The sequence below is a fragment of the Calypte anna genome, chromosome 4B (assembly GCF_003957555.1).
Source record: "Calypte anna isolate BGI_N300 chromosome 4B, bCalAnn1_v1.p, whole genome shotgun sequence".
NCBI classification, from domain to species: domain Eukaryota; kingdom Metazoa; phylum Chordata; class Aves; order Apodiformes; family Trochilidae; genus Calypte; species Calypte anna.
Genome location: NC_044249.1, coordinates 16,734,260 through 16,751,653, shown reverse-complemented (window position 1 = coordinate 16,751,653; position 17,394 = coordinate 16,734,260). Strand labels below are relative to the sequence as shown.

At 41.3% G+C, this 17,394-nt stretch overlaps 1 protein-coding gene across 2 annotated transcripts; it reads right to left on the bottom strand.

Annotated features, from left to right (window-relative positions):
- Positions 1 to 5,143: 5,143 nt before the first annotated feature.
- On the bottom strand, positions 5,144 to 13,394 carry SLBP (stem-loop binding protein). Of its 2 annotated transcripts, none has more exons than XM_030450660.1 (8): positions 12,981 to 13,394; positions 12,163 to 12,306; positions 9,770 to 9,874; positions 9,174 to 9,233; positions 8,785 to 8,916; positions 8,017 to 8,166; positions 6,708 to 6,792; positions 5,144 to 5,986 (listed from the first exon to the last, which is right to left on the bottom strand). In XM_030450660.1, the coding sequence occupies exons 1-8, from the start codon at positions 13,022 to 13,024 to the stop codon at positions 5,870 to 5,872; spliced, it is 837 nt and encodes a 278-aa protein (XP_030306520.1). In that variant the 5' UTR covers positions 13,025 to 13,394; the 3' UTR covers positions 5,144 to 5,869. The 2 variants fall into 2 exon arrangements, with proteins under 2 accessions (XP_030306520.1, XP_030306519.1); XM_030450659.1 differs by having other exon boundaries at positions 12,163 to 12,294; positions 12,981 to 13,175.
- Positions 13,395 to 17,394: the final 4,000 nt, after the last annotated feature.

Here is a 17,394-nt window from a genome sequence, read left to right as displayed (position 1 = left end):
TTTCAAAAGAGACTGGATGTGGCACTCAGTGCCATGGTCTAGCAACCGCAACGGTCGTAAAAGGGTTGGACTTGATGATCTCTGAGGTCCCTTCCAACCCAGCCAATTCTATGATTCTATGAAAACAAACCAAAAAAAAAAAAAAGTTGTCATCAAGCAATTTAAATAAATTTTTTTAGATAATTCCACAGTATACCACCAAGGGTTTCAAATGCAAGCAGGCTCATACTATCTGTCAGGAGGATGTTTTTCACCCCAGTGTCCATTTTTTCTCTGCCTGCTGTTAAGTTACTATTATCTTCCATTCCCTATAATAATGGGCTTAAGATTGAGTGAATCTGGAAATGGAAAGCACAGTGAAAGATGACAGACTTGACGGAGTTTTAGTGGAACTATGGCTTGCTCCTAAGGTCAGAATCAGTAAGTATAATTAGATTCCTGGCATTTACAACAAATGTAAAGCAACTCTGAGAACTCTTTTGTGTGCATGTAATTAAACATGCACTTTTACTGCCCTCTGCAGCACTGCAAAGTGACTTTGATTCCAGCACATGAAAGCTGCTTGAAAGAGCAGGAGCAAATCTTCATCTCTGTGTTGCACTCATATTTCTGAAAACAAAGCATTTTTCAGAAGAAATGCAGTAGCCCCTCTCTGAAGAAACACAAAAGGGGACCTTGTTTTTGCTAATAATTTGAGTACCTCCCAGGAACTTTCTCAACAGAACCCTGAAGAGACAGAAATCTCCCAGCCCAGACAGCTGAGCCCCAGTTAACCTGACAAAGCTCCAACTTTCCACTTAAAACTCAGTAATTTCTCAAGTATATGAATCAGCACTTTTTGGATAAATTAGTTTGCTCTTCTGCTTAATCACAATGCAAGGGAAGTAAGTGGCAAGCTCAAAGAATTGATAGCACTAATATCCAAAATTACAGAGGGAGGCAGAAGTAACAGATGCTAGATCTTGATTCCCTCCATGTTTTTTATCTAGGTACCACCCAGATGCCACAAAACTCCATGGAGAGAATAAAGTCTGCTTAGCAATACCCTTTTCTCCCCTCACCCATTCAGGTACTTATGCTACATCCTAACTACACTGTTTGCTTTGAAAATAAAACAGATTTTTGACAGTTCCCAAATTAACTTCAATTTCCTAGCTATTTATATATTTTGCCAAAATTATCCTTATGTTAGGAAGCAATCAAAAAAGAATTCTTAACCAATTATTAACCAATCTTCTGACACTTTCAGAAACCACACAGAAGAAAACAGTAAGAATTCCAGTAAGTACAAAATTATTTCAGAAGGGCTCTTTTACCAGTCCAGTTTTGGTTAAAAAAGTGCTTGAGCACCCAGCAGAGTTCCATGGAGATCTTCACTCTTGCCTTGCCTCTGTACCAGGAGTTCTAGCTAAATTAGCAACGTGACAATGCAGGTGATCCTGAAAATAACTGTAGTAAATAAATACATGCATGAACAAAATGTCTGGATGGTATTTTTCATTGAAGAATGGATTCATGGAACAAATAAGCCTCTTCCTTAAAGAGGCTTCCAGCTCTCTACTGGGAGGCAGACTTTTTCAAAACAACTGTCCCATCCCCTCTAATTTCCAGGTATTTAACAAGGGACACACCTACATTCATTTAAGCTTTATACAACAACACCTAAGCCATCAAGACAGACCCAATCAATGCCCAAGTGAAGGAAAAGCTGGGACAGCTTAGCTCTTATCCCATCAGCACATGTATACCCACTCCTCAGTCAAAACAGATGGAGCATTAAATTAGCCTTAGCTCCTGTCAGTAAAACTGGCATGGTATGAAGGATGCTGAAACAGGACAAGCCTTGGTGTGAAAGGACTTAGAGAAGCATGGAACAGAAGGCAGAAATCTATAAAAAGCAGGGTTGACAGGTTCTGCTGCCTACATAACAACCTGCTCATTTTTATTTTTAAAAGGATTTAACCTAATAAACCCAAAGTTTGACAGCAGTACATGCTAATTCTCCATCTAAAAAAACCTCTCATGTATGCAACTATGCTCAAGGGAACACAGGGATGTTTATTTTTCCATAAGATCAGTCTACTACTAGACATAAACCTGTGGTCATCCCACATTCAACCACCAGAGGGCTTTGCACAAAACAGTTTTCCAATTTGCTTTTTAGTACCTTTGAAAAAAACATTCAAACTGATGACAACGTGAGCATTCTCTTTAAATGCAATCCATAAAAACTTGAAATAAATCATGGGATTAAAGACACTACTATGGATACCCAGCTGTTTCAGGATAAATTTAAAAAGCCAAACCTGCTGCACAAAGAGCTTCTGAACATACACCAGCTACACTTCTAGGCTCAAGTGTTTAACCTAGTTGGAGTGCAAGAGGAATAGAAAACAAGGCTTAAATTAGTACAGAAAAAGGAACAGTAACACAGGATCTTACACTCTGCAGCAGAAGTGACACAGCATCACTCTGAAAGGTGAAGGGATGGAACAGAGATGAAACTGAGTGCAGCACAGTGAAAAGCAGCCCTGATCTCCATGGGACAGGCAGTTGTGTGTGCAGAACTGCTCAGGGGACACGTTGCATGGAATGCTGAGAGCAAGATGATCAGAGCCCAGGAGCTAGGTCAAAAATTCCAGCTGAGTAGTACCAAGTTAGTTGGCCTGGCCTCAGGTTATTATTAAGTTAATTATTAAGTTAATGGGCTAACGACTGAGAGGTTACTCTGCAGAAATTTAAAAGCATCTCAAGACATTTGCCAAAGAAGAAATATTTGTCTGTTTATGATGGATAATTCAGTTGTTTGCCTGACAGCTTTCTACTCTGAGCAGCTATTATGGCTCTTCAGGATGTTTTCCCAGCATTCCCCTAGACTTGAATCTTTTAGCCAGAGAAAGACTCCCGTATTTCCAACTCCAGGACAGATTCCAAAGAACACAAGTCACAAAATCATATGGATCACAGAAAACCCAGATTGCTCAAAAAAAAAAAAAATTTGATTTTTTTTTTGTTGTTTAATAGCATTTATTCTCACTAAGAACCATGTTAAGCTACCTAGAATGGACTTTTTTTTCTTAAGTTATAGAAAAAGCTTAACAAACAATTGATTTTCAGAGACACAGACATTTTTCAGACTAGGAGAACAAAGTCTTGTACCAAAATGTGTTCATCTCCTCCAAGTATCTCAGTGGATAACTACTGGGTTCAATATTTTTATTTAGAAATCAGGTCAAAGTAACCCTACCTTTTAGAAGCCTTTAAACAACTTTCTGAATATGCCACTGATCCAACCTGTCTGGTCAGCTACAGTGGCATTTTTTCTTCAAAAAACTCATTCTCCTGGGTGTTCTGATACCCAGGTACAAATTAACACCCTCCTGAAAAGTCTAATTCTCTTCCAGCACAGGGACTCTGATACTGCCCAATTCTGGTTCTTCACATAACAAGTTACTAACTCACTTCAGGCTTTTTTAAGATGGGTATTTTATGGCCCATGTTGCTCAGCAGATGAGTTTACATCTATCTGTTAATACCTCAGGACCTAAGTTCATTTAAGATATCCTGGACAGCTTGGGTGTAACCTTGAAATATTCTGCCACTTTATTTGTGTAAAATTGAGATATAACCCAAGGTTCAGAACAGCATCAAGAGAAGTCAGTTCACTTCACAGCCACTCCAGTCCAACACCACTGAACCAGGCAGCTCAAGTATCACTACTCACCACAGCTCTCGTAAAAGCAGCTCAAGCACTTGAGTCTCTCAATAATACTCAAACTGTGACACATTCAAGTGCCAACCACAAGCAGGCACTTCAAGGTTATGAAGACAGAACCAAGCTGACAGAAAATACTTGTTAGCAGGCACACAATAAGTGGTCTTCTTCAGAAATCCTGCCTTCCTCTTTTCACACTGGGTAAAACCACATCATGTCACACTAAGACATTCTCCTAGACTGATGTTCAGCTGCATGAGCTATCTGTAGGTTAAGACAGGAAATGTTTTATTCTTGGCTTCACATTAACCTTTTCAACACCTCAACAAAGCACTCAGGAAAATAGTTTAGTGCCATCAGTTAGTAATGGTGAAGTGCCAGAGCCAGAACTGCAGTAAGCTTGAAGTGGCTGACTCCAATTAGATGCATTAAGCATTAAAAAAAGCTAAGAGTAAGTAGCCACAACTTGAAAGTATTCCCAAGAAGCTTCATATGCACTTGTCTGTCAGGCCTATCATCAACTTTAAAATCAGAGACACTCAGAACAGTCACTGTGCTACATGGGAAGTCTGCTTTAAACCCCTCCTAGCCAATAGGTAGCAGCTTTAAGTACAACCATCAAATAATTTGAGTGAACCATGGAAGAGTTTGGCTTGACCTTAAGATTATGTTTATTGAAGGGTTTAAATGAAAAGAAGTTTGAAAGCAAATTGTGTCTCAGGCTACAATTAGGTATTACACAAAAAAACCAAACCAAAACAAAAAAACCCCAAGAAACAAACAAACAAAACCAAAACAACAAACAAAAAAAAGCTTAAGAACAACTAGGGACAGCATGATTAGAAAATGTGCCATGAGATAAGCAATCTAGGGAGGGCAGAGAGGGCTTCTCCCAGGTAGTAAGCAAGATAAATTACCACTTGGATGCCTATCTCTGGAAAAAATTCCATTTCAGAGATCAAACCAGGTGAGGTGACTTTTAACAAGATGTCCTGCACAGGAAACAGGACTGAAGTGCCCACTTACCTCTTCTAGCAGTTTTTCTAGAGAACAGAACTTGGCAACCAGCTAAAGGACAGCTACTGAACTTAAATGCTTGTAAAGGAATCTGCAAAAGGTCAACACCAGGCTTATCCATTATGACTAAATCTTAAATTCACTCCAGTGGGTTGCACACAAATAGTTTTCAAGGTCTCCCTCAGGACAGTCTAAGACACATATATCCTAGCCTAGTACCAGTATCATTCTCAGATACCTGACTTGTAGTATTTTCCTACATTTTGTTATCCATGAAACATCATTAGTAGGAAATGAAGAGTCACAAGTAAAAGAAATTCCATTTATTCTCCAGTAAAGTCCCATACAAAAGCAATAGAAACATTAACTGCTTTCAGCAGGAAGTCTGTACAGTGTTATCATTTACAACAGGTTTACATTTTTATTCAACAAATAAAAAGAATCAATCAACTTTCCCTGGACATTCTTTTCTTGACTGTATTATCAAATGACTGATGACTATTTACAAATTTCAAATTCAAGCTACTGCTTCTTAAAGTGTTATTGTGTAGGCTTTACCATGCTGATCTCCAGTTTCTTGAGAGTATTTAATTTCCAATTGTTTTTGTACCATTTTTGCAAATAGTATCTTATGCAAGGCAGTTCCTCCTACAGTAAATAAGTTTAGTATTAGTAATCAGCTATGTGGTTCTTCCTCTATGTGTGTTACTTTAAGTCAGATCTTTGCAGAAGAGCCAGGTGGAAAAGCAAAGTAACACAGATGCTCAGAAATACTCCCTCTGTTTTGCTCTTGAATCTGCAGGTGGACAATTGGAGTTAGGAATATAATGTGTGGGGGGGGGAGGAAATCAGTAGGACCTTACTGAACTATTTAATTTCTTAAGGATTTACTGCCTTTGCCTATTTTTTCTACTGAAAGGTTTTATAAGAATATCTGATATACATAAATTAGAATTTAAAAAGAAGTCACACAACTTAATTGTATTTTCCAGAGGTCCAGAGGATATACAGACCAACCACAACTCAGAGAACAGTCTTCAACTTTGCTTAAGCTTTCTTATTATTAACAGTCCATGAATTAAGCTACTGTCTCAAATTTAAAAGTAACTTCCCCTAGAATTGTTTGCAAGAGACTATTTAACTCACAGTATCAAAATCTTTAAGTGGTTCACTCAAACAGACTTCCAAATCAAATTCACCTTCTGCTTGGTAGTCAACATGCCTAACTTTGGTAGGAGTGCCAGAACAGGTATCCTGGAAAACAAAGTCAGTTACTCATTAGCAGTGAAAAACAGGTTTAGTTATGCAATAATTAATCTCATATCTGTAATTCATTTAGACCAGCCTGTAGCAGAAGCTTACATTTTAAATGCCATACCAAATCCCAAGGCTATTTAAGCTTAAAGAGCTTTAAATGAAAGCTTCTGCCCATTCTACCACATTCAAAGATTTATAGCAAATGTTTTAAGAACGTATATATATACATACATAAAACACTTATAGATTCTATATTCATCAGAGGAACAAACCCAGTAAGGACAAATTACCAGATCTTTACTGAGGGTTACTGCTCAGCTGTACTAAATGATTTCTGGATATAAGAAGAGCCTACTCCAGAAAGGCTGAGTGTGCCAGGAAAATTAAATGTATTTTAAAATTAGATACTGCAATCTAAACTACTATTTCCACTGCGTATCACAGATCACACCTGACATGCTATGAACAGGTAAATTTTCTTTTGCAGGCTTTGAAAAACATCTGTCATTTGAGAGAGTCATTTAACATTTCTAAACTCAGACTACAGACAGGACACAGCTGGGAAAATGTCTGAATTTAATGACTGCCCAGCCTCATACACAAGCAGTCCATTAACATGGCAGATTATGGAATTTCTCATGTATTCAGGCTCCTCTGGATAGAATTCTAATTAATGGGCAATTATTAACAAATATTTATGCAAATGAGATATGCTTACATTATTATCTTGACAGCTTGTCTGAGATTCAGTGGAATTGCTTCCGACAGACTCTGTCTCCATCTCACCAAGATCAACAGGGCTACTGTAAAATAATTAAAAATCATATAACTTGAAGCTCAGTTTTAGTTGTAAGTTGCACTCTTAAGGTGCAGTTCTGAAAATGATGGCCAAGAAAAGAGCAGAGAGACCTACAGAAATTACAGGTACAGTGGTGGCAAACTGCAGAAAGGCAACAGGATAACAGGTACCCAACACTCAAACAGGGCCTCAACAGAAATGATGACAAATGTTATTGGAAGAGCAAGGAACTTTTTTCCAGGCAAGGTTTTCATCAATTTGTTTTGCAACCTAAGATTTTAACATACACTATACATAAAATTAAACCCCAGCATCTGAAGACAGACTCATATTCCAACACCAACAGTGGGCTGTGGGCTGAAATACCAACTCTGCTCACATTGATTACAAATGAAAGGAAGCTAAAATTAAGCCTTTGCTTTTAGATTCCATTGCTCCATATTTGTTTTTAAAATCAGCATCACTATTAGGGAAAACCAATAGTTTGTAACAAAGCTGCTTCCCAAGCAATTAAGTTACAGCTGCATCCCTTAATTCTGTAATTTATTTTGGATGTTCCCTGATGAGCTTTATTACTTTCAGTAGAGGGAAATCCAAATCTTCTAATGCAGAATGCCACAGTAGCTTGGATTGTGAATGCTCATGGCCATGCTTCCATGCTTTTAATATTATGGTACTCTGATATGACTTTACAAGTACTTGTTTCTTCCTCTCTGCTCAAGAAACAAGAATTTATACCTCTGTTCCCAAATCAGCAAGTGAGAAGGCTACAAGGCAGTTTCTTGTCCACTGTATTGGTCCAAGTTCAATATTCATCAGATCTGTGACTCAGTGAGAACTCCAGCACTGCTTCTACTATAGATTTATCTGTAGATTGCTCTGGAAGCATCAGCCTGACCCTAAATGGTGTGGTATTTTTTAGAGCACTGCAGAATGAGCACTGGACCCCCTGGACATAAAGAAGAGTGTGATACCACGTATGCCTTTCAAGGATACTGGTTAAATGTAGTCTTACCAGCCAGTTCCTGGAAGCCAGAACATATTTTGACTGAGAAGGAACTGGCCAGCACTACATGTGGGCAACTAATTAATGAAAATATGCTGCAAACACTGACTTGTCTCATAAAGGGGCTATACAGAGGTTTTCTTTGATGTGTTTTTTTTTCTTTAAAAAAAAAGGCAACATGATATTCTATGTATTTACTACAAAGGTATCTTGTATACATACATTTCTTGTAGATCACATCCTTCTTCAGTAGGTGGGTCCCAGGAATGCAATGCAACTTTCCACAGCTTAATTTGCTGGTCCCAGGACCTACGGCTGTACTTCTTAAATTTATTTGGGGTTCTGGGATGCACTCCTGGTACACGATGGCACCTATCCAGATATTAGACATGAAAGATTCATTAATGCTTTTCACATAGACATATCATATAGCTTTATTAAGACTGGCTGCCTGCTACACAGAAATTGCAGGGCTGTAATAAGCATAAGTGTACATATTTTTTAAGAGGTGAGACTACTGCACAATTTCAGTACTCAAGTGAGAAGCTGTCATCTCCATATGAAGTTCAGTTTTTCTGTCTTCAAGTCAAAACACAAAAGTATTATCTTAAGTCTGACAACTTAAGCATTGAATTTCTGCATGTAACACATTCCAAGCTCAAGAGGAACTTGCTGGTTTTGTGTATTAATGAGAAAAGTGGAGGCAAAAAGCAGACTCATTTCCTCTAGTCAACAGGCATAACTGAAAGAACTCTCACTTCCATTTCTGCAGCACAAGGAAGTACAAAAAGATATTTATGTTAAAAAAATAAAATTTGTACCTCATTTGATTGTTAGTGTTGAAAAGTATCTTAAAAGGTTTAATTTGTAGATGTGTTCTATTTGAATGTCCCAGATATCAAGCTTACTGTGGCAATATGCTTAGAAAAAGCAGGTATGAATTACAGTTGAACATTTAGTTAAAAAAACCAAAAAAGCAACTCAGCTTACCTGGGAACTTCTTTAATATATCTATCATATGCAATTGTGTTTTTTCCATAGTTTATCTGTTTTTGTCTTCTCATCAAAACCACTTCATCCGTCTCAAGTTCTACTGTGACAGTGGACTCCTTTGAATCAGAACTAAAGGAAAAACATTTTCAAGTTTAGGTGTACTAGAAAACAAGCAACACTCAAAACAAACCATGTGTACAACATTAAAAAGAAACTGGTTAAAACTTTCCAAGTGAATCCCTGCTTGTGTTGTTACTGTTATTATGTTACAGCAGACCTAAGGTGAGCTATTTCAAACTGAGTCTTTTCAGAAGCAACAGTGGTGCATACAAAAATTCAGACCTATTATCAGGATTTTCCTCAGCTAAGCCAGAAATTGAGCCTACCTTCCAGAGGATGACTTCCTTTCTCTTGAAAATTCATTTATTAGGAGTTTTCTTCTATACCTGTAAGAGTTCAAATCTGTATTAAGAATATACACAAAGAGAACACATAAAGCTGCACTGTCACAACTCACTCTTGATTTTACTCCTCAGCTAAGCAGCAGTCTTGAAAAAGCCAAGTACTATAACCACTTGTCTTGAAAAACCCTGGTACTATAACCACTGTTCCACCATGGAACTGATGTTTCAGTTTTCCTGTAAAAAAATCTCTTGAGGTCTTTCTTTTCTGAAGTCTGTTCCCTAAAAATCTTTTCATAGCAATTATATGCAAAGCCAGTAATATGTGTAATTTGTCTAAGAGATTCAGGGTTCTTCCAAAAGGGAGCTACTTAGTGATACACACCAGCTCTCCAGAGAGCATGCTATGTCATTCCTGAAGGATTTAGGACAAAGCTGTCCTAAAAGCAGCAGAAAAGAATCTAAGGATGGCCAGATTTTACTAGAATGGTGAAATTAAAACTAAAAATCAACACACACTGTACAAGACATCTGCCATTTCCTCTCCTTTCCCCACTGCATCTTAAAACATCCACTGGTACCTTGCAATCTCTTTATTAACACTGGTCCTCATTTCATCTTCTTCCACTGCAGTTCCCCAGTCTGAACACCGGGAAAGGGGTCCAGGGCCTTCTGGTGTTGTAAAACTAGAAAGAAAGTTCAAAAAAAACCAACAATCCTCTACATTAAAAATGTATTTTATTCTATTTCCCACCTGTAGCACCTCCCACACTCACAGCATGTTACCTGTGTAATATATTAATTCATAGTACTCACAGTGGTTGTGAGAATCTCTCAGTGTTCTATTACATATCTTCATTATAAATTCAAGAATTGATTGAGAGCAGCACCTTGAAGTTTTGTGGTTTGGGATTTGGCTTTTTCTTTTTTTTGTAGAGGTTATGTAGATAACCATAGAACCACACCACTGCCTCATGTGACCTAGCCTACACTTTTCAATAACTTTAAGCTGGTATACTTCAGAAAATGGTATGAGAAATGCTAACTATTAATTTACTCATTTATTTTCACTCCACTGAACTAGCAAATATTTATTCTTTCATTACTGCAGATTCATTAGCTACATGTGACAGAAGTTAGTATGCAGGATTCAATTGTACTGCTGAGTAAATTTACACAATTGTACCAAGAGTTGCTCCATACTGAAATATAATTAGTAGAGAAGGTAAAGGGGAAAAAAAAACCAAGCAGTCAATTTTTAGCTACTAAACTGAGATTTGCTGTCACTTTGCAAACTGCTATTTAACAACTATTGCAGTCCATGAGCATCACAAGAAGGTTCACACTGTTGCAGAGGAAAAGCTTGTAACACTTCCTAGCCAAGAGTCAAATTATTAGAACATTTTCCAGTTTCAGTCCTCCTCGTGATCAATTTTCCAAATGTACAAACTCAGAACTGTGTCCTACAAATCAGAACTTTTACAGTAGATCTGGAAATGCTCTGGAGACTTCCTAGGATTCTGAACAAGGATATCCTTTGAAGTCTGGGAATTAGATCCATCTGTGCTAAAACTGGTTCCAACTCCCCTGTCTTCCAGCTCAGAAATCAACTTCCACTATTTCAAATTTTTTGTTAAATTCAAAGTTCCTTTTAGATAAAGCCCAGTTACCAACTTGGAAAAATTAAAAATCCACAGGCAACAGTACAGGTCCCTCTGCAAATACCTGTTCAGCCTCTAAGGATTTTTAGTGTTTGCTTATATTGATTTCTAACTTTGCAGGAAATGCAGACCATGTACAACGACTGCTGTGCCACAGCAGAGAACAGCACAGTCCCAGAAGCATTTGGTGAGCACACCTGAGTTTTTTTCCTCAACACACTTATCCTACCTTTTTGTGCTTGTTTGATTCTATGCAGCGTATACAGAGAATGTGGGAAGGTCTACAGCTTTTTCTCCAGCTTAACTTGTTCTGATGCCAGACACACTGAGCTCTACTGTCAAGCCTACAACTACAGCATTCCCCCAAAAAATTCACTGTATGACCCACCCTCCATCCCAATCCTCTTCTCATTTTAAAATTTTACTTTCACAAAGCTTAACTGGAGTAAACAGAGAGTAGTATTAGTGCAAGAAGAGAACTTCAGAGCAAAATCCAAACTAAACTAGAAAGGACCCCTTTTCTACTCATGAGTATTAATTTATTTTCTCTAGATACCATAATTTGAACCACTGACCATTATCTTCTCTGCTTATTATCAGCACAGAAAGATGGTACTTACAGGCACAACTTATCTCGTTCTAGATTAGAAATGTAAATTCAATCAACTAAGATTCAGGCCACAACTCCCATTCACTGGTAAAAAGGAGTAAAGGGGCCATAGCATGAATAGTCCAGATGTAGACACTGATAAGAAACAAGATGGTTTCACTAAATTAAAGTTTACCTGTGCTGGGAAGTGGTAAGGAAGGCAGCAAGCAGCTGCATGAACAGAGTGAGTGACCTCAGGAGCAGACCCTGCCATACCTGTGCTGATACTCAGACAGTTTCTCAAGATGGTCTGCACTGCCATCAGAAACATGAAAACTGGTAACTTTCAAGACTTACATTTTTTGTTACCTCATTTAATTTTACTTCAACAGGATATACAGCTTATATCACCAAGCGTAACAAGCTTATGCAGTTACTGGTACATAAGTAACAGTAAGCAAGCATGAAACAGAACACCATTAATAATTTATTAAAGACTTCGGGCTTTAAATTAAGAATTAAAATTCAAGAATTAAAAACGTTCATCCCTGTGAAATGCCTCCAACAACACAACACTTCACTGGACTCTTTTCCCTCCCTTCAGGCCAGCTATTCACGACCAAGGAATGATTTACAAATGGGCAGGGCTGGAAAAAACAAGTGTATTCCCAGTTCCCAAGGAACAAAAGAGCAGAGAACTGTAGCTCCTGGCAGCACTGCCTACCTGTCCAGCCTGCTGTCACAAGGCTTGTGCCTGTTTTCATCAAAAACGGGGAAATCGCCTTCGTTCTGCTTCCTCCGCTTCCCATCTGCGCCGCGTTTCCTTCCTTGGGACCAGCGAGGCGGGGGCTGGGGACTGTGGGACCGCGTTAGAGGGTTTGATTATCGCCTTTAAAACAATCTCTCACACCGACACCGGAGCTTTATTTACCGATTTTATTACAACAAATCGAGCCGAGCCCCACCAAGTACGCGCGGGCCTTCGGAGCCCCTCAGGAGGGGCTCGCAAGGAAACTCCGCAGTCAACCGACCCCCCCACCCCCTACGCCCATCCCCCTGATCCCCGAAGGCACTGGCGACACCTCCGGCCATGGCATTCGTTCCCTTTGTCCCCTGTCCCCTCCTTGTCCGTCTCCCCCACTCTCCCCGGGGGTCCCGCACCCCGGGCAAGGGGGGGGCGGCGGCCCGGGCGCACAACATGGCGGCCCCAGGGCGGCGGGGACAAGGAGGCCACAGGCAGGGCCCCTCCCCTGAGGGACGGGGAGCGGGGACATCCCCAGAGTGGTTTGGGGTGGAAGGGGCTTTAAAAATGACCACGCTTAAACTCCCCCGCAGGGGCAGGGACACCTCCCACCAGACCAGGCTGCTCAAGGCCCCATCCAACCTGACCTTCAACACTTCCAGGGTGTGGGCAGCCACAGCTTCCCTGGGCAAGCTGTGCCACCACCCTCAGAGGGAAGAATTTCTTTCTAATCCGCGGCCAGAAGCGAAGGGACGAGCAGCGGTACCGCTAACCCTCGCCTCAGCTCCGGGCGGCCCTACCTGCTCTGCGCGTCGCCGTGCGGGCTCCTCTGGCGGAAGGACATGGCGCAGGGCGGCCTCGGGAGAGCAGCCGGGAGAACCGGACGGCGAAAGGACCGAAGCGGAGAGTAAGGGAGAGGCAGAAAGTAAGGGAGTAAGGCAGGCGGTGAGGGAGCTCCAGCAGCCTTCCCGCTCAGCCCCTTCGCATCTCCCGCCGGCGCTGACTGACACCCCCGCTCCGCCCCCCAGGCGGTGCCTGCCCCGACCCCTCCACCGGGACAACTATGGAGGGGGAGGAAGAGGGAGGGTGCTGGGAGGAAGGAGAAGATAGAAGCGTGGCTGCCACCCCGTGTCCCTCCTCGCTCGTCCCACCGAACCAACCTCGCTGTTGGGCCCGAAGCAAGCGTGTTCCCCGCCGCGGTGCCCGGGAGAGACAGCCCCGAGGATCCCCATTACCCCTCCTTCTCCCGCCCCCCTCCCTCAGCCGGTGTAATGGTTTCGCCCGCTCCTTCCGGGGCGTGTTGGCGGGAGAATCAAGCGCGGCGGCGCGCGGTTTTGGCGCGCGCTGGCTGGGGGGCGGGGCCTTGGGGGTTCCCGTAAACCAGATAAAAAACCCCAAAACAACCCAAAAAAAGCCCCAAACGATTAGCGAAAACAAAAGGAAAAATACAGATGCAAAGGTGCTGGGTTGCCCTCATGAAGGCGGCTCTCCAACCTGTGACCAGAGCACACCAGTCTGGCTCACCCCAGGGAATTGCATGGAGTCAGGGTAAATAAATTACTGTGCTCTGAAACCAGTGAAGAAAAAATCTGCAGGTTCCACCAGTAAATGTGGCCTTAGTTCAAAATACTTCTAATGATACTTAGGGACACGAGACCATTTCAAAAGCTGTAATTGGGAACGATGTTTCCCTTTCACTTGAATATTTGTTTAATAAGGCTGCAACAACCACAGCAGTTCTCAACCACTTCTGCTCTTTGGTTCATTTAAAGAGCAGTAAAGGAGAATGTAACAGTACAAAGCAGCCCTGGAATAGGTATTGACAGCCTAAAGTGCATAAAAACATGTCTTCCAAGGAACCTGGATGAAGTGAACCTAATATTCATTCTGTGACAGGATGAACACTTGCCAGATTAGCAATAAAATGTGTTTGATCAATGGCAGAAATAGCAAACAAAAGGGGTTTTTTGTTTTGGTTTGGGTTTTGTATTTTGAGCAGCTAAACACAAAAGCAACTTCCAAAGCCCAACAATGTTCTTCAAAGAGACTTTGAGTACACACTGACAGGTGGCATTTTGTTTTGCTAATATTTGATGTGTAGCAAGGTTGAAGTGGATGTTGAGAGAGAGAATTAGCATGGTTCCACAAACTACAACTTTCTCATGTAATTATTGACAGAAATGAAGGATGCCTGCCACTCTGACTTGTGTTTCAGGTCATCATTTCCATAGAATTAGAGCTCTTGGTCCCAAATTGAGTAGAAAGGAGATACTCACCAGACACAGTGGGTGGCAGTACACATCTCCACATGCTAGGAAGAAGGAATTGTCCAATCAGCATAATTAAGGCTGAAATAAACATGGTGCTTTGGGTCCACACAGTTGTCAGAAGCAGCACCTGCAATACTCAGTACATACCTTAGCCTTCTGCCTCTTCCTCACCACATACTTCCATTCATCCCAGGTGTCTAGACCCAAATCTTGAGTAGTTCCAACAACACATTTGCTTCTTCCTGTTTTCTGATTTATCTTCAAGAGCTGAATAGAAAGGCCTACAGGAATATCCCAGCTGAAGTCTCTTAAATAACCAGGAAGCCCTTCCTACCCCTTTTTCAGTCTGCAGACATAAAAACAGCCTTTCTTCAAGGCTGGGCAAAACCAGACTTCCAACTGTAGGCATAAGAGCAATAGTAAGATGGTAGAGGGTCAGATAAGGGTCCTTGTTAGAGAAGCAGAGTAAAAACTGCTGAATCTTCTGCCAGAGACCATTGCAGTATCACACCCATGGCCAAGAAGCAGCACCTGATTACTGAAGCTCTGACTGCTCAGATATTTTGAAGATCCTCTTCATAGTGAATTCAAAGCTCACTGCACGCTGTCATGTTGGAATTGGGAGGGATTCATACAACTTTTCTCAAAAAGGCACAAATACTATTCAAACACTTAGCTGACTTTTTTTTTTTCCTTCCTGCAAAACTGTTCCAGACAATGGATGGATGAATGCACACAGACACTTGCACCAACTTCCCAGAAAAACTAACAGCTTCAGGAGTGGAAAACAGACTGCTCACTGCCAGTCTGCCTTGGCAGCTGCACCCAGCCAGACCCAGCATCTTCAGCCAATAATTTGCAAAGGCTTTTAAAAATCCAACAGTTTGGGATCCCAGCAGCAAGATTACTTTCTATTGATTTTTTTTGCATTATATCGCTCAGCTTTTCAATGGCTTTACACTACTATGTTTTTTTTTATTTGTGAATGCACCAAATTAAATTGCTCCACCTCCACAAACTGTATCTGTATTCTCATTATATATCTGTCTCTCAAAGACTCCTGCTAAGCATGTATTTGGAAATGGTAGTTTAGTTGTATAATGCCTTTTTTTTTGTGTAGAACATCTACATACCCAGTGCTCCTAGCTGAAATCAGTAGTATTTTGAGAAGAAATAGGGGAGAACTGTGTTCACTTACTATCAACTTCCTGTTTTCCCTCAAAGGCTGTACACAGGTTTTCTACTTTTCCCATCAGAGATCTCTGGGATGTCTCCAAGATGCCTCTGGTCCGTAACAGTGGAGCTGTCTCTATGCTCAGAGAAACACCAAGAGCTTGAAAAAAATACAGTGTAAGTGTAACCTTGAAGTTCCTTTCCCTTTGCCTGGCCTTACCTTCATTGTACAAACTCACCCACCTCATGCAGCACCTGCATAAACATCCATGTCCTTGCAGCCACATCAGCAGTGCTGCCTCCTCTCTCTTCCCACACACCACTGTGGAAAAGAGAACTCTAGGCCTGAACCAAGGACATGCTTGAAGTACAGCAGAGGTTCAAAACATGCACAAACAAACCCCCACTTCCTTTAGCCTTGCTCTGAGGTCACTTGATGTGAATGAATCCGAGCTAGCCAGGCAGAGGACAACCTGGAAGCTGTGCAGTACTTTTAGCATAACACTACAGACAGGTTAAATTCAATTTATCAAGCAGAACTATCCGCTCTAATGCAGCTTAGGCATTGCAGCTGCCTTGCATCTTTCTGTCCTCATCAGCAAAGAAATTCCTCCAAAACCAAGCATTTCCACACCACCATGGGAGTTTTAAGGGGAGGAGATAGCCTCATCACTGTGACCTCAGAGGAGCAGTTTTAAAACCAAAACTAAGTACACGTAACCAATGGCTTTTCAGAACTGCTTAGGACTGTTTCTACAAGCTGCTGACGTTCATTTTAGTTTAATTACAAACTATCCACAGATTTATGCAAAGTAGATTTAATTAAAACAGGTAAAATTAATGGAAGGCTGGGGGGTGGAGTGCCAGACTTCAGCTCTGCTTCTTACCTCTGTTGTAAACTCTTATGTCAGGCAGGCATGGACAGAAAAACAAGTGGACAGACAGACAGACTGAATGCCAGTTTTAAGTGCTGTTTAGACTGATGAGGCAACTGTTATTAATCAGAAGACACTACACTCATCCTACATCCAGTAGCAGCACTGCATGCAAATACTTTAAAAGGCTTCATACTACCTCTGCTCATTTTCTCACAGCCTTGTCAAGCCTCACCTTGAATATCATAGAATTGAATCATAGAATTGGCTGGGTTGGAAGGGACCTCAGAGATCATCGAGTCCAACCCTTGAACCACCATTTCAGTTCCCAGCCCATGGCACTGAGTGCCACATCCAGTCTCTTTTTAAATATCTCCAGGGACGGAGAATCCACTACTTCCCTGGGCAGCCCATTCCAATGCTTGATCACTCTTTCCGTAAAGAAATTCTTTCTAATATCCAACCTAAACTTCCTCTGGCACAACTTAAGACCATGCCCTCTTGTCTTGTTGAAAGTCATTTGGCAAAAGAGCCCAACCCCCACCTGGCTCCAACCTCCTTTCAGGGAGTTGTAGGGAGTGATGAGGTCTCCCCTGAGCCGCCTCTTCTTTTCCTTCATTTCCTCGTGCTAGCACTGCTTGTCCAGGCACACAAAACCTGGATTAGGGAATAAATCTGCCCAAAATTTAACCACCGCAGCCAGACTGGTTATCCCATTTCTAAGTAACCTCAACCAAAAATGCAAGATCTTTAGAGGACAAATCCTATGGATTCGTGCCTGTAAATCCAGGCCCTGTCAATTGCAGGCCAAATCTCAAGAGCTCTGAGAGCTGAGGTTAAGTACCTCAAGGCAGTCAATTACTCTCACCTTACAGCTCCATCCTCTTCAGGAGGAC

What these genes read in the sequence shown, in the direction of transcription:
- SLBP (XM_030450660.1), bottom strand. Translation starts at nt 13,024, where the DNA reads ATGTCCTTCCGCCAGAGGAGCCCGCACGGCGACGCGCAGAGCAG. An exon ending in AGGAAGTCATCCTCTGGAAG is followed by an intron (nt 8,917 to 9,173) that starts GTAGGCTCAATT and finishes TTTTTCCTTTAG; the next exon opens with TTCTGATTCAAAGGAGTCCA. An exon ending in TATATTAAAGAAGTTCCCAG is followed by an intron (nt 8,167 to 8,784) that starts GTAAGCTGAGTT and finishes ATATCTGGATAG; the next exon opens with GTGCCATCGTGTACCAGGAG.